The following is a 14,343-nucleotide window of genomic DNA, read 5'->3' as shown; positions in this document are numbered from 1 at the left end:
ATCTTCCTAACCTTAGATCTTGATGTTCGTCATCATGAAAGCGTATAGGACAGGGAGACTCAGCAACTGGTTCAGCCCGCGCTCACATCGTCCTAGAGGGAAGCACGTATAGCCTCAGGGACGCCCTTTCCAAAAGACGAGGTCTCAGAACGCGAAAGGAAAATCTGAGAATGGGCTCAATCCCAGTAGTCCCACAGTTTCAGCTTTTGGGTCTGATCAGATTTGCCGATCCGGTGGGATTGATTTGTTCATCGACCTTGATCGTCCGGGATGCTTACGGAGAGCAGGCCAACTCCGACGCTCAAATATGAAGCCCGCCTCAGCGCAGATCGCTGCGGTGCGTGTAACTGTGTATGTTAACAAAGAAAGCTTATTGGGTGGTAGCTTCGTGACTATGGCTTGGAGGCGCATTAGGGCTGACTTTATTGATCCGGAAAGGTGTCGCATTGGCCGATTTGGACGAACTGGGATCGAGTGCTCTGATAGTGTTGCTGCGAGCATTGATCAATCATTTACTTTGAGACCAGGGGCTTACCCAGGTGTCTTCCATCAGCGGTATATAATCGTCCGCTTCGTATTCCCTTCCATATATACCCAAATCTTCCTACCATCGAGAGCATTTGGTCATCAAGACTGTTCGACCATCAGGATTGTTTTGACCATCAAGATTGTTTCGACCGTCACGATTGTTTGGACCATTGAGATTATCAAGATCGCATCCACCATCAAGATGCCAGCAGGACCTCTCCCCGTCATCATCGTCGGCGCCGGGCCCGTCGGAATGATCCTTGCGTACGCCCTCTCCCGGCAGCAGATCCCAACCATCCTGATCGAGCAAGACCCCCAGAACAAAACAACCGAATACCCCAAAATGGACTTGACGAATAGTCGGAGCATGGAGCTTCTCCGCACACTGGGGCTCGCCGATCAATATCGCGCGCTTCCCGGGGCAGTTGGCAAAGACGTGAGCTTCGAATGCGTGTTCGTGACCTCGTTGCATCCCGAGAAGGGGAAGGAGTTTGGACGCTGGAGTGTCCCTTCTATTCAGGAGCAGAAATGGGAGAGTAAGTGGGTGAATGATGGGTCTTATCCTGCGGAGCCGGGACAGAGATGCTCGCAGATTGTCTTTGAGAGGTGGTTGAGGGGGTTGGTGTTGGGTTGTGAGAATGTTGAGTTCTGGGGAGAACGGACGTATATTGGGCATGAGGAGCTGGAGGGCAAAGTGCAGGTTAGGGTTGTGGATGCCCTTGGGAAGGAGGAGACTGTTGTTGGACGGTTCCTTGTTGGTTGTGATGGGGCGAAGAGCGCTGTGAGAAAATCAGCCGGGATCAAAATGGTGGGTGCGAAAATGTATGCCCTCCCCTTCTCTCCATATACATCCTATTCTGTCTGACACTGATTGCCACGACAGTCCTGCGCGTCTGCAACTAGTGCACTTCCGCTCAAAGGCCCTGGCCTCGATCCTCGACCAGAACGGATCCCGCTTCTGGCATGCCTTCCCCGTAGGCTCAGGCTTCTTAATCGACCAAGACGACAAGCATACATTCACAGCGCACTACCCTCTCCCGGAAGCCATATCCGAAGTCTCAGCCTCAGGCGACCATGACGCTATTCCCGCCCTCGATCCCAAGGAAGTCATCCACCGCGTCATAGGAGGTCACGGACTCACCGGAACCCCCTGGAACATCCCAGTCGACGAAATATTGGTCAGCAGCTTATGGCAGCCCAGCTTAGGAATCACCTCTGCTTACTCCACCCCGTCCCTCCTCGTCTTCCTCGCCGGAGACTCCTCTCACCTTTCTCCTCCCCACGGTGGCTTTGGCCTCAACAGCGGGCTCGTCGATGCGGTGGCGTTGGCATGGCGGCTCGCTGCTGTGGTCAAGGGGTATGGTGGGAAGCATCTGCTTTCCTCTTATACCCTTGAGCGGAGGCCGACGATGATGCGAGCCTTGTGTCGGTCCTTCCGACATCTCGGTGAGCATGTCGAGTTAGGTAAGTTGTACGGTAAGTTTGGGGATGTGCTTGATGGCGAGTCCGACGAGGGTAAGTATGCTCGGGCGTTCCTGGGACGATGGATCGCCGAGTCGGGCTCGGACATCTTGGATAGGGGCATCGAGTTGGATGTCCGGTATGATTTGAGTACGTGCATCTGGGCTGAGGCTGGCTTTGGGGATGAAGGGAACGAGGAAGAGGAGGATGCTTGGGATGTACACCGGTACAAACCAAGCACGAAGCCAGGCCGTCGAGCACCGCACGTATTCCTGAACGACGGAATGACGAGCACATACGACTTCTTCGGCAACGAGTGGACGCTGACGCAATTCATCACCAACGATACACAGGTAAGTGAGGTAAGTGCATTGGTAAGCGCAGCGGCGCGGAGAAGCTTTCCGATGAAGCATGTTGTTTTGTGTGGTGAGGAGCACGTGAGGGAGATCTGGGGATGGGATCTCGTGCTTATCAGGCCGGATACGCATGTTGCTTGGCGAGGAAACGAAGGAATAGGGTTGGAGGAAGCTGAAGAGGTTTTGGATGTTGTTTTGGGCTTCAGGTCGAGGCCTGGGTATACGCATGCGAAGGATCAAGAGGAGGATTGTTTTTTGGATATCGTGGGCGAACTGGGCAGGATGGATAGAAGCAACGGCGGTCCAGATGCGAGGGAGGCTAGGCTTTGATTGTTGGGCGAATCTTGCGGCAGGTAGCACTTACGACCGAGGGCAACGGGCTGGGCTCATCGCGGTCACGATCTGGGCGGAACAGGCCAGGGGATAGCGTGGGCGGCGAAGATGGTCAAGGCGGTTGACTGAGGCTGGCAGGACCAGGGAGGAAAGGCAACCAAATATCGGCTTATTTGCAGTGTTACCATAGCATCAGTACATGACTACTTGGAGATCTTGTGGAAGTGAAAGAAGTTCTTATGATTAGCGATGACAGGTAAGTCTCTATAGACAGTAACTAGGCAGTGTCTAGAATATGTACTAATGCTATGGCATCCAACGCTACAACTAAACAAATATTTGGTTGCTTTTTCCCTCTGTGCTCCTGCCAGCCGCAGTAAATTAACTGCCTCGGCCTCTTTGGCCGCCCCAGGCTACCCTTGGCCTGTTCCGCCCAGACCGTGACCGCGACGAGCCCAGCCCGTTGCCCTCACGGTCGTAGGTGCTCCCTGCCGCAAGATTTGTCCCATCGGCAAAGGAGATTCTACCGCGTGGCCTCCGTGAGCCAGCGTCGCTCTCATTAGCAGACTCGACAGCGTCCGAGTCACCAACTTCCGAATCTGAGTTATGCCACTCACCCAAGGCAGCCAGACGACGTCGACGTTCAGCTGGCGTTTCCCCAGTGTCATCTAGGTCAGCCTCTTGCGGCGGAGGCGGGAATCCAGCGGCTTCGCGGAGCTGAGATGGCGGAATTCGTTCGGTGCCGTCATCTTCCGAGTCTCTTCGTGAACGAGGGCTCCGTTGACGAGGTGAAGCAACTGGGCTAAGGTCCCTGCGTCGCTCATCGGCGGCGGTTCCTGCGGCAATACGAGCTAACGTCTCGGCAACGTTGGGACCGGGCACTTGTTCAGAATCCGCTTCGTCATCACTGCCACTACTGACAGATTCCAAATCATCATGGGGCGTATCTGTTTGGGGAGAAAGGCCAGCGGTAGATGCACGGCGTTCCCTTTCGTCCGCCTGCCGAGCGTCGTCGCGAGCGGCATCCTTAACACGTTCAGGGGCATCGGACTCCTCCACAACACTTTGCCGGGCCTTTGGCGCAAGATTCCTAATCTGATCGGCAAACTGTTGTTTAGTCATGCGCTGACCTTTGTGTTTGATACCGTGTTTGCCAACAGTCTCATCGTTTGCAAGAGTGAACCGGAGTCCATCATCAGCAAGCCACTCGTCTGCCTGCGTCTTTTTCCCTGCCTGCGACGATTCGCCCTCTCCTTCTTTGCCGAACCATGTACCCATACGGACCAGTCCGCGTCGGACAGGAGCGTTCGCCTTGGGTTCGGGCTTGTCACCTGATGGAATGGAGTATTTCTTGATGACTTCACCATCTGCGTCTTCGACAATGATGGTGTTACCGAACTGGTAGGCATGGGCAGAGCGACTTTTGCTCTTGGCGGCCTTAGGGTCGGTCTGTTCAGCGGTCTTCTCCTGGCCCTTCTCCGTATTCTCCTCCTCAGCTTTCTTTTCTGCCGTCTTCTCAGGCCGGTCTTTGCCGAAGCCAAGCCATTGACCAAATCGTCGACGCTTTGCTTTGTCACTAACTGTCTGTTCGAGTTGATCGCCGATGGTGGGTTGCTGCTCAGAGCCCTCCGGCTTGGCCTCATCGGGTGACTTTTGGAATTCCAAGTTCAACTTGGATCGTTCAGCTTCGACATGGCGCTTCTGCTCTTCAGACGACATGTGGCCGACGTGCTCAGTCTTCAACACGTTTCCATCCCGATCCTCGAAGATTAAATCAGAGCCCTCGACATAAACGTTGACCGTAGCCTCACGCCATTTGGCAGGAGGGGGCGAAGGTGTCGACGATCCTGTATCTCCGAGAGCTTTCTCAGCATCTTCAGATTCCACCTCCGATGGTCGTAGAGGCGCAATGGCAGACTGGCTGATCGGACCTCCAGCCCCGTCGTTCTTTCTGCGGCGTCTCCGACCCCTGCGGCTGGAGACCCTGCCAGTCGGCGAACCAGTATCATCTTCCTGTACCCGGCGCAGGAAGTTGCCAGGAAGGCCGATTGGCGGTAAAGTTCCAGGAGGGTATTCGGGTTCATTGGGCGACGATCCTTCAGAGTCTTCAGCTTTGCGGAAAGACATTGAGCCTTTAGCCAATGACTGAACACGCGGTAAGCGGTTCATCCAAGACGGTCCTTCTTCGTTGGCCTGGGTGTAGGACAGAGTAATCGACAGGGTGTTGATGCGTTTCCCTAGAGTAAAGACCGCGATAGACGATCCGTGAACCAGGATGGATGAAATGACCATGAACGTCGTCAACGGCCAAATGATTTGCACAACATAATAATTGTGCGTATGGGGCTTGGGCAATTGGTCGGACACCACGGGTTGTGTAGAGCCGTTCTCAAGTTCGGCCCTGGCCAAGATGCAAGCAAAAATGGCACCGACACCGATGGGACCAAAATGGCCGGCGAACAGGGCTTCGCGCCATGTTTTCACGTCCGGAATAATCGGTTTGAGAAGCAACATGATCGGAATGCGACGGAATAAAATGACAAGAATCGCAATGACAACCAGCCTCCAGGCGTTCAGGCCAAGGTCGGCGTTGTTATAATCAGCCCAGGGAAGGATGGCTCCGAGGTACACGAAGTAGGCCAAGTTGAGCAACAAATCAATGACGTTGGACACATGCGACTCCTCCGTCTTCTCCGTGAACCAACCGTCGTTGCTGAAGCCAACACCGGCAGCAAAGCCGATCAGCAAATCATCCATACCAAGAAGACTTCCAGAACCCGCGCAGAAAAGGGCGAGCACAAAGTAGAACACGAGGAAGCTTTCACGGTCAATCAGCTGCTTGCGTTCGGCCAATCTGATTGCATGGCGAGCCGCATAGCCAATTGTAAAACCGAAGATTGCTCCGAACACACACTCGTACAGGATGGTAATGCAGAACCAATGAAGCGAGACAGCGCCCGCGTCTGGGCGGTAATGCAAGATGTAGTACGAAAGATAAATGAACGGGAATGCCATTCCGTCGTTACAGCCTGACTCCGCAGACAAAAGATCTCGCAAATGCCTCGGAACACGCTTGGCAAATTTACCCTTACCGACAACAGAAGAAGCAAGGACGGGGTCGGTGGCCGTGACGCACGCTGCGCATACCAAAGCTTCAAGCCAGGTAAGTGGTTCAATCAACCACCATATGAAAAGACTCGTGATTAACCAGCCCCAGGTCATGACTGGTAAAAGCAGGAGTGTCACTGACTTCCAATGGCGTTCCATATACGCCTTTGGTAGCTCGACACCCACCGCAAAACATTGCACAACCAGGACAATACGAGAGCATTCGAGGGTGATTTTGTCCACATTGCCCCACTCGATGGGGTTGAAAAGGTTCGCCGCATGAGGACCGAAGATGATACCACATATGGTCGCGACAGTTGCTTCGCCGATATACAGTTTCTCCTTGACGAAGAGCGAGCAAAGCATAAACAGCCCCGTGAAGCCTCCCAGGATCATGTACGCCAGGTGGGGCTTATCAATATCGAGGTGATCCCACGCCATGGTGATAGCAGATTATACCGACTCCTAAGTAATCGAGTGTTCGCAGTTCCAGCCTTATCGCTGGATTTCGCCTTCTCTGGTCGTAAACGCAAAGGTAAAGTACCAGCCGAACCGACAAAATCGAACAAGAGTCGCGGCGAGCACTAGGCGATTGCGGAGGTGAGCATCCCTTCTCGCGGAGGGATCCGAGTGAATGGATGCGGGAGGTAGAGATGCTAGACGGACGAGAGAATCATTAGCAAGGCGAAGCGACTTATAAGGGAAGGTCAAGGCAGAGGGGCGATCGACTAGTGAGCGGAGCAACTGCAACGAGACTTACCTTGTTGGTAAATGTGGTTGTAGCGAATGTATGAGTAACAGATAACCAGTTCTCTGAAGTATTCAAACGAATGACGTAGAGCGCTGGCTTAAACAGACGATAGTGAAGTCAAGACAGATCAAGAGAAATCAAGAGGAGGACAAGAGCAGGACAAGAGAGGAGAGCGTCTCGGCAGCAGGGGCGCTGGGGACTTGGGAAGGTCCGAAAATGGGAAGGAACGACCGAAAAATTACGAAGCGAAGACCAAGACCACGACCGAGCGCGAGATTGGCAAGAGGGGAGCATGGCGTCTTGTCCAAGACTGCCACTGGCGAATAAGGACAGAGGAATCGGCCCAATTGCTTATTTTTCTGGGGCGTGGGATGGGGATGGGGAGGAGAGGAGAGGAAAACGAGCGGCGTGCCGTTTCCGACCGTCCTTGTTCTTGGCTTGGCGCTCTTCCAGCCAAACTCATCCCGACGTAATGCAAGCAGAGGTTTCAATAATACTCCGGAGGAGAGCCATTGTGCATCTTCTTGCGGCGCCAAAAGATATTGAGAATCTTATTGAGTTGAAATGCTCACGAAGGGCCCTGCGGCCCCGGAGGTTGTCGGCTTGCCCTATTTTTACTCGTCTCTGCATCTATGTACGAAGCAGGATGACGCACTGCTGAGGCCCATGCCGCCTAAGGTCTGGGCGCTGTGCCCTGCTGAAGCCCGGGTTGTTTTCTGCATTGCCTCCTGCCCTCGAGTCCTGACAGATTGCCACATGGTTGCACATGCCACTGACATCCTACATATCACCGCTCGGGTCCCTTGCCCCTTTATGCCCTGAATATCCCTTCCCGAGGCTTTCCCCAAGTTCTGCCTCCATAACTCGGACTCAACAGCCTTGCAAGGCTGCCAAGATCTTCCCCATTTCATTGGAGAAGAATCGGAGATGGACCCGCTCTATGTGGGCCGGCCCAGCCGCTAGACTTAGTCGGGCGCCATGGTCGTCACGGGATCCAGTTTATCGGGAAATTCCACGCCTCCGGGCGAGCCGATTCTAATCCGAGCCCGAGATACGACCCAGGCTCAGAGGCAGCTGAAGTTCCTCACTAGTTACAACGCTCTTCCTGCAGTCAACCTGCATAAGCGTCCAACCTGCCCAAGTAGCACAGTCATATGCAGGCATCGCATATGACTCTCCCAAAATCGCAGAAACTAAAAGAGCAAATAATGCATTCCATGAAGATAAATGGATATATATCTCGGCTAAAAGAGCAGAATCTAGCACGCGCAAAGGAACAGCAAACATAGATGCGGAAAAAGCAATAGCGAATGCAAGAAACCCCCAAGCACGGGGTTGCAGCCTCGTCTCACACCCAACACCCAGGGATCAGTCTCCCAGAGGCATCCCCTCCACCTGGTCACCCAATGACCGCCAGTTGTCAGCCTGCAACTCGGAGTATTTGACTCGCTCTTGACTCCAATCCTGGTGCAGCCGGCTGATGTGATATTGGGTCTGTTGGAAATAGATAAGCTCGTCGCGGATGCACTCTTTGATGAAAACCCCGCGTGCATGCTGTTGTACAATCGACTCTTTGTCCTACAGAATGTGTCAACTAACCGTCTAGAGCATCGAGGGAGCGAAACAAACCTTGAAAATCGACTCCTCAACCTTTTCGATCTCGCCAGGTTTGACCGTCCCCTGAGGCCGCGCTCGTAAATCCTGGAGCTTCCGCTCATTGGTCTCGATTCGCTTCTCTAACTGGGGAATGTTGTTACGGGCAAGCCGGTCCCGTCGGTCAAACATCTCCCGTACACTGACAAGGTTGTCCCGTTGGCGTTTTAGGTCTTCCAACATCCCGTCTTCCCATGCCCGTGCCTCATCTTCTAGCAAACTTTGACTGGCGGACAGATGTCTTGCCGTGGCTTTGATTCCTTCGTTCAGTAAGGGTACGTCGTTGGTGTCTATCGCATATGTGTCCCTGGTCATTTCTGTTAGGGACTGAAGAGCGAGCGAAAACCGCAGGTGATCCGCCGCAAGACCTTCATTGCGCTTGGCTAGCCGCTCGAGAAGCGTGCAGAGATTAATGTATACCTCCGCCGAGCGTTTGACACCGCTCCTAACAGTGTCAAATGTGTCTATAAGGGTGGATGGCAGGGAGTCCTCTAGATCCGGGGGTAAAACTCGACCTGCAAACTCATCCTGCACGGATATCGTCGCTTGCTTTCGCCATACTGAAAGCTCCTACCCATAGTGTTAGCCATCGGTCAACCGAGGCGAAAAGTAACATACCGTAGGTACCGTCAAGAACATGACCACAAGCTGCTCCTGGCTGAGGACGGGATGTGAGACAAGGGAATTGGTGAATCGTACAAGGCCGCGCCGACGCTTTTCGAGAAATGAATTTGAATCCGCTGAGAGGTGAGTGCCATTGACTTCAAAGAGTGAGTAAGCTTAAGAGGAGAGCTTGTGACAAGCTTTCTTGCACTTACCTGCAATGCGTTTTGGTGGAAGTAAAGGTAGCTGACGGAATGGGTATCGTTTGTGAAGACAATCAAGAAGCCAGACAAAATCACTGTAGCGTCGAACCACCGTACTCCCCCGACGTGCCGATTTAACCTCATAATTGCGATGCTGAAACATAAACAAGCCCTCCTTTTCTTGCAGTAGCGTCACCGTGACTACTTCTTTGACATGATTATTGATGGCCCGGTCAATGTTTAGCGAGCGCCGACCTGAATTCGAGCCGCCGTGGCCACTACCTGACCGTCCAAAATCTCCTAAATTGGGCCGAACTGGGCCCCCAAGACCACTACCGTCTGAAGATTGTGGGAAATGATCCCCCCACCCGAACTCGGCGCTGTTGGAGCTGCGAGCTTCAGGTCGGCCGTTAGTGCGAGCAGTGTCAGAGGGCTCAGCCGGATTCCCTGAATCGCCAGTTTTGGACCAGGCGTTCGTCGCCGATCGAGCACTGCCATAACCATTCAACATGCCGCGTTCGGATTCGTTCTGAGCGTGAGCATGGCCACGGTGAAGCTGGGGACTACCCCAAGGATCTGCATCAAGGCCACCCATGGAGTCTCCTCTAGCTCGGCGTGATTGAGAAGGGCTCGGTTCTTGTACGGGACCTGAGGGAGCGGGAGGAGTACGGGGGTGTTCATGCGAAGGAGACATGGCGGACTCTTGCTTTGCGCGCAACCCATCCAAGTACGAGCTTTTCGGTACCGGCAGCTCTGCAAGTCTATTAGTTTCCACTGCTTTAAAAGCGCAAATGCGGGAAGCTTGTACTCTTACGACGATCGTCCACCGTATCGAAAGTAAGGTCTTCGCCTTCCTGCGCGAGCCCTATCAGAGCCAATAGAACATTGAACTCGCCGCGACCGAGCCCGTTATGCCTGTCAGTATCGCCAGAGAGAACAAGATTCAGGATCTTGGCCTGGTCCGTCGCTGAAAGTCCGCCACCAGACAATAGTTCTCGAACGGTCGTTAAGCCAACGCCCGTTCCCGCTCTTTCCCCCGCACTCAGCACGAGGTCGTACGCGTCGACATAACTTTCGGGAACATCTGAGTCCGGTAACAAAGACTTGACCAATTGTTGCTTGGACGTCCGTTTGCCAGTGTTATTACTCCACGGTGAGCCTAAACTGTCGTCATCAGCGAAGAGAGAGGAGCTGCCGAAGTTGGCGCCGCCAGTGCCAAACGAAGCCTCGTCGGCAAACAAAGAGGATTTCGATCTCCGAGCTGAATCAGCCGCCGGGGAATCGTCCGGCGACGTGCCGAACAGGGACATAGAGGATGAGCGATGCGCAGTACGGTGAAGGAAGGATGCGAGGGACGGAGCTCGGTCGGAGGTGATAAGAGACGGACAGAAGGACTTCCGGACAAGCCTAGCCTGGGGAGGATTAATAGTTCCAATTTCGATTTGACCGGACGGCGACTGAGAGTAACGGAGTCCAAAGATACTGAAAGGCTTGAGAGAGAAGACCTGCTTTCCCTGTGATGATAGGGAAAGGGTGACGCGAGTGCTTTGAGGGGATGATGTCGATGTTGTGGCTGACCGCGGAGACTAGTCAATCCGAGGCTTGGCATCTCCAACTTACGAGTACTTTTAACAACTGTAGTGGTATCATTCATTATTGTATGGGCGACTATACTATTTATATACGGTCACACTTCGCTATATACATCAATCGCTTGCGCTTGCTGATATATGCTCACTATCATCCCCGACCGCCTGCTCTCCTGCCACAGGCACGGTGAAATATCCATTCTGAACCAGCAGATCTTGCCATTCCTTGTTGCCCGTGGCTAGAATTCGTTGTACATTCAAAGCCGAGGAGAACCATCTTTCCCTTCGAGTTTCCGCCTTATTACCACCCTCTAGCGCTGCTCGACTAGCGCGAGTAGTCCGCATTCGTTTCGTGCCTCTCCCGTTGCCAGACAGAAGGCCGCTGAGTTCCCTGCGGTAATTCTCGAGACGCAGGTCAAACGCAACTATTGATCGAACGTAGGGCGTGACATCTTCGGCGATTGATCGTTGGCCATATTCGAACGCAAGCTCTGCGCTCCCACTGGGCGGTAGAGTTTCGCAATCGGGCTTCATGGCTGGCATGAGCGCGTCTAGAAGCTCCTTGTCATGAGACTGAGCTGCCTTGGGCTTGGAGACAGCTTCGAACAAGTTCGTAGCTAGCATATCCTTCAAATCAGCTTCATCCATTCGGCGGAATGCTCTTCCAACCAGAGCCTGGAAAGTACTCCCAACGTCCAAGGTTAGAGTGGTGTAATCGGGGACATGGTCAGCCTGTAATAGGTGATATCCTTCGACGAAATTTAGCTTTTGCTTTTCGCAGATCGGGGGTACAGATGTGTCAATCGCGTCCTGGAGGAGTTAGAGCTGTTTGGAGAAAATGTGGTGATAGCCGTACCTTCTTGGCATCCAGGGAGCAAGACGCAGTAAGAACATCCAAGACACTTCGTGATTCCGCATACTCGGACTGATGATGCAGGTTTTCTAGGAGCTCGAGTTTCGACATGCCCGAGCTCTGTTCTGAGAAAGGTCGACGCTGCATATCCTCCATGTCATCGGCCTCTTGTAAGCTCAACTGCCACCAGTGCAGAGCTTCCTCTCGAAGCTCGATCTCGGTCGTCAGGCCGGGGCTGATGGAAACATCCCGACTGAACCAGCCCATATAATCATCGTATGTATCCATGCTGAGTACCCGCATTTTGTCCCCATTAGAGTCAAGGTCTATACCTTGTGGCCATCGGTCAATCATCCAATCTAGGCCCGATTTTTCGCTTCCGACGGCCATCTGGCACCAGTAATTCAAGTCCATTATGGATTTTCGAAGGTCATTACCGGTGCTCGAGTAGAGTTTCTCAATCGCCGTCCGCTCGAGTATGTGGCCTTCATTCGCAGCCATCAGGAGAAGGTAGTCGACCGCCAGTTCCTGTGATGGAGCCCTATACCGAAGTATGGCGTGGAAGGATATATCATCAAGCGGGACAAGGCTCTCATCGTTGCAGGTTATAACTATTGGGCGCTTCGACTGGTTGATCAGAGTAAGGACTCCGGACCAGAACTGCTTATCTTCCTCAAACAAGATGTCCGCTTCCTCTAGAAGGATCAAAGATTGTTTCTGGCTTCGGGCTTGTACGGTGCTTTCCTTCGCAGAAGCCTTTGACTTTGGCCTGCCAGGTTTCTTAGCCGTCGAAGCAGATTTGAAGAATCCCTTTAACTTGTTCTGCTTCGCGTCTTCCAGCTCATCAACCTGCGACTCTGTGCCGGAAGCCTGATTCCGATTTTCCTTGTCGTGCAAGTTATGCACAAGGTGGTTTTGAGTCATGTCGCCAATCCGATCCAAGATATCTTTCGCACTGCGTCTGGAGCCTGCATTGATCTCGAAGACCTCGAAGTCCATCTCTTTCGCCACTGCATAAACAGAGGCGGTTTTACCGCATCCTGAAGGACCGCTGAGGAGAATTGCATTGGTCATACGACCACGTTCATTGTTGGACCTCAGACTGAATGTCAAATCTCCTGTTCGAATTACGGTTCGCTTGCTGGATACCGTCGTCACATCACCGGCCAATTCATCGTCAGAACCGGAGATCTCACCCATCTCGGAATACTCATCTTCGCTGTCGACGACGAATCCATCCAGTTTATCCGCTTTCTTCCGTCTTTTGCGCTTCTTCTCTTCTTTCCGTTTAGCTCTCTCATTGTCTTTCGAGGGATTGCCCATCTCAACATTCGAGACAACGAGATGGTTTAGCCAATCGCGCAACATCAGAGCTTCTTTGGTCGCGCAAAGAACCTGTTGTGCGGAGGTAGGCGCATATTTATGCGCCCAGATCTGTGCCTCGTAATCTCCACGATCAAAAGCAGATAGTGAAGTGGGTAAAGACGCGTATAACTTGGCAACAGCTGGATGAAACGCGTCGTATGCCGGGGTCTCTCCTGTATCAGAAGCTGCGCGCTGTCCCGTTAATCGTTTGGCTATGTTCGCCTGCAGCACTCGTCCACTGATGACCTGTTGACGTGGCTCACGCAAAGCCCGGTCAACATTGGCCGAGCTTTTGATCGAAGCGAGCACGCTCTCTTCGTCACTAACCTGTACAGCAGGTGTCTTTGATTTCCTGGTGTCTGTCTCGAAAGTTTGGCGGTCATCGCCCGAGTCGTACGAGTGATTAAGATCTCGCACGTGAGTTAACCCAGACGGAGGCCAAAGTGGGTGCACGGGATCCGGAACTTTTGCAAAGACATGTTTGAAAGATAATGCTGGCTTGGAGAATGGTGGTAATAGAGCTGGGTTAGGTTTGCTTGTGACATTCTCATCGGCGGGTGTGGAAGGCAGATCTTGAGGTGGCGGGTCAGTGGAAGAGACGTCCGGCTTTTGTGCTGCCTTCTTCAGGAAGAATGGATGGGTAGCCTTTGGTGGTTGTCTCGTGGTTGCTGCTGGAATGGTAGTGGTCGGACGGGCAGGATGATTTGAGGTAGTATGCTTCCTCCTTCCGCTAAGAATCTCGTTAATTTGCTGCCCTATACTTTGCGAGTGCCCGTCTTGATTTATATATTTGATCACGACAAGCTTCTTTTCCACGTCCTCGGTAAGCCGTGCCGGTGGCCTTCCGCGCCTGCTACTCTTTCTCTTAGACATATCGGCAAACTTGTTGGCAACCGGGGAACTGAGAAGCTTCCCGTTCGCGTTCAGTTTGACCACCCTTTGCTTCTTCTCACCAGGATCGACAGGTGTATAATCAGAGCTGCCGGTAACCGATTGCAGAGGTTCACTTCCCTGAGGCAGGGCTGGAACCTGGACCGCATATGATGTGCTTGGTGTCTCCGCAATTGCAATCGTAGTTCCGTCTTCAGCCAGATCGCTGCCCTCATGAATTGGCTCGCCTTCCGTCACCGCGTCAACAACCGAAGCATTATCCGCATCTCTGCTGGTTTTTCGCCGCTTTCTTCGATCCGAGTTGGGGTCGTGGTCAAGTGCCGCTACGGGCGGTGATTGGAGTGTAGGCGATCCATTGGAATTGGATTCAGGGGAGGTAGTGGGACGAAGGAGGCCAATGTCGACAGGCTGTACGACAGGTTTAGATACTCCGAAGTCTGCATCTATGAGCACATGTTCACTGATGGTTGAGAAATCATAATGACCTTTTCTGAAGAAAGCGTGTATGGCGCGCTGCTCTCCTTGTCCCATGGCCATTGGTTATGAGCCCATGTAAGAGCAAACGTTCATTGTCTTGCAGTATTCAGGGAGGGAGGGGCCACAATATCATTCATCGAACGATCTGGATTGAGGTTCAAGTACGGAATAC

At 53.0% G+C, this 14,343-nt stretch overlaps 3 protein-coding genes across 3 annotated transcripts; 1 reads left to right on the top strand and 2 right to left on the bottom strand.

The window, feature by feature from the left end:
- Window positions 1–307: 307 nt before the first annotated feature.
- DSM5745_06000 (uncharacterized protein) lies at window positions 308–2,675 on the top strand (the record flags this gene model as incomplete). Its single annotated transcript, XM_026748016.1, has 3 exons — window positions 308–351; window positions 649–1,350; window positions 1,412–2,675. 3 exons carry the CDS (start codon window positions 308–310, stop codon window positions 2,673–2,675), a joined length of 2,010 nt encoding a protein of 669 aa, XP_026603848.1.
- A 384-nt stretch (window positions 2,676–3,059) lies between these two features.
- DSM5745_05999 (Na+/H+ antiporter Nha1) lies at window positions 3,060–6,227 on the bottom strand (the record flags this gene model as incomplete). Its single annotated transcript, XM_026748015.1, has 1 exon — window positions 3,060–6,227. One exon carries the CDS (start codon window positions 6,225–6,227, stop codon window positions 3,060–3,062), a length of 3,168 nt encoding a protein of 1,055 aa, XP_026603847.1.
- A 1,678-nt stretch (window positions 6,228–7,905) lies between these two features.
- mvp1 (sorting nexin Mvp1) lies at window positions 7,906–14,231 on the bottom strand (the record flags this gene model as incomplete). The annotated part of the gene is made up of 8 exons (XM_026748014.1): window positions 7,906–8,115; window positions 8,167–8,760; window positions 8,809–8,951; window positions 9,009–9,749; window positions 9,811–10,582; window positions 10,617–10,621; window positions 10,735–11,395; window positions 11,442–14,231. 8 exons carry the CDS (start codon window positions 14,229–14,231, stop codon window positions 7,906–7,908), a joined length of 5,916 nt encoding a protein of 1,971 aa, XP_026603846.1.
- Window positions 14,232–14,343: the final 112 nt, after the last annotated feature.

Source organism: Aspergillus mulundensis (genome assembly GCF_003369625.1).
Source record: "Aspergillus mulundensis strain DSM 5745 chromosome Unknown scaffold_5, whole genome shotgun sequence".
NCBI classification, from domain to species: Eukaryota; Fungi; Ascomycota; class Eurotiomycetes; order Eurotiales; family Aspergillaceae; genus Aspergillus; species Aspergillus mulundensis.
The sequence above is the reverse complement of the archived record's forward strand: the minus strand, read 5'-3'. Positions and strand labels throughout refer to the sequence as shown.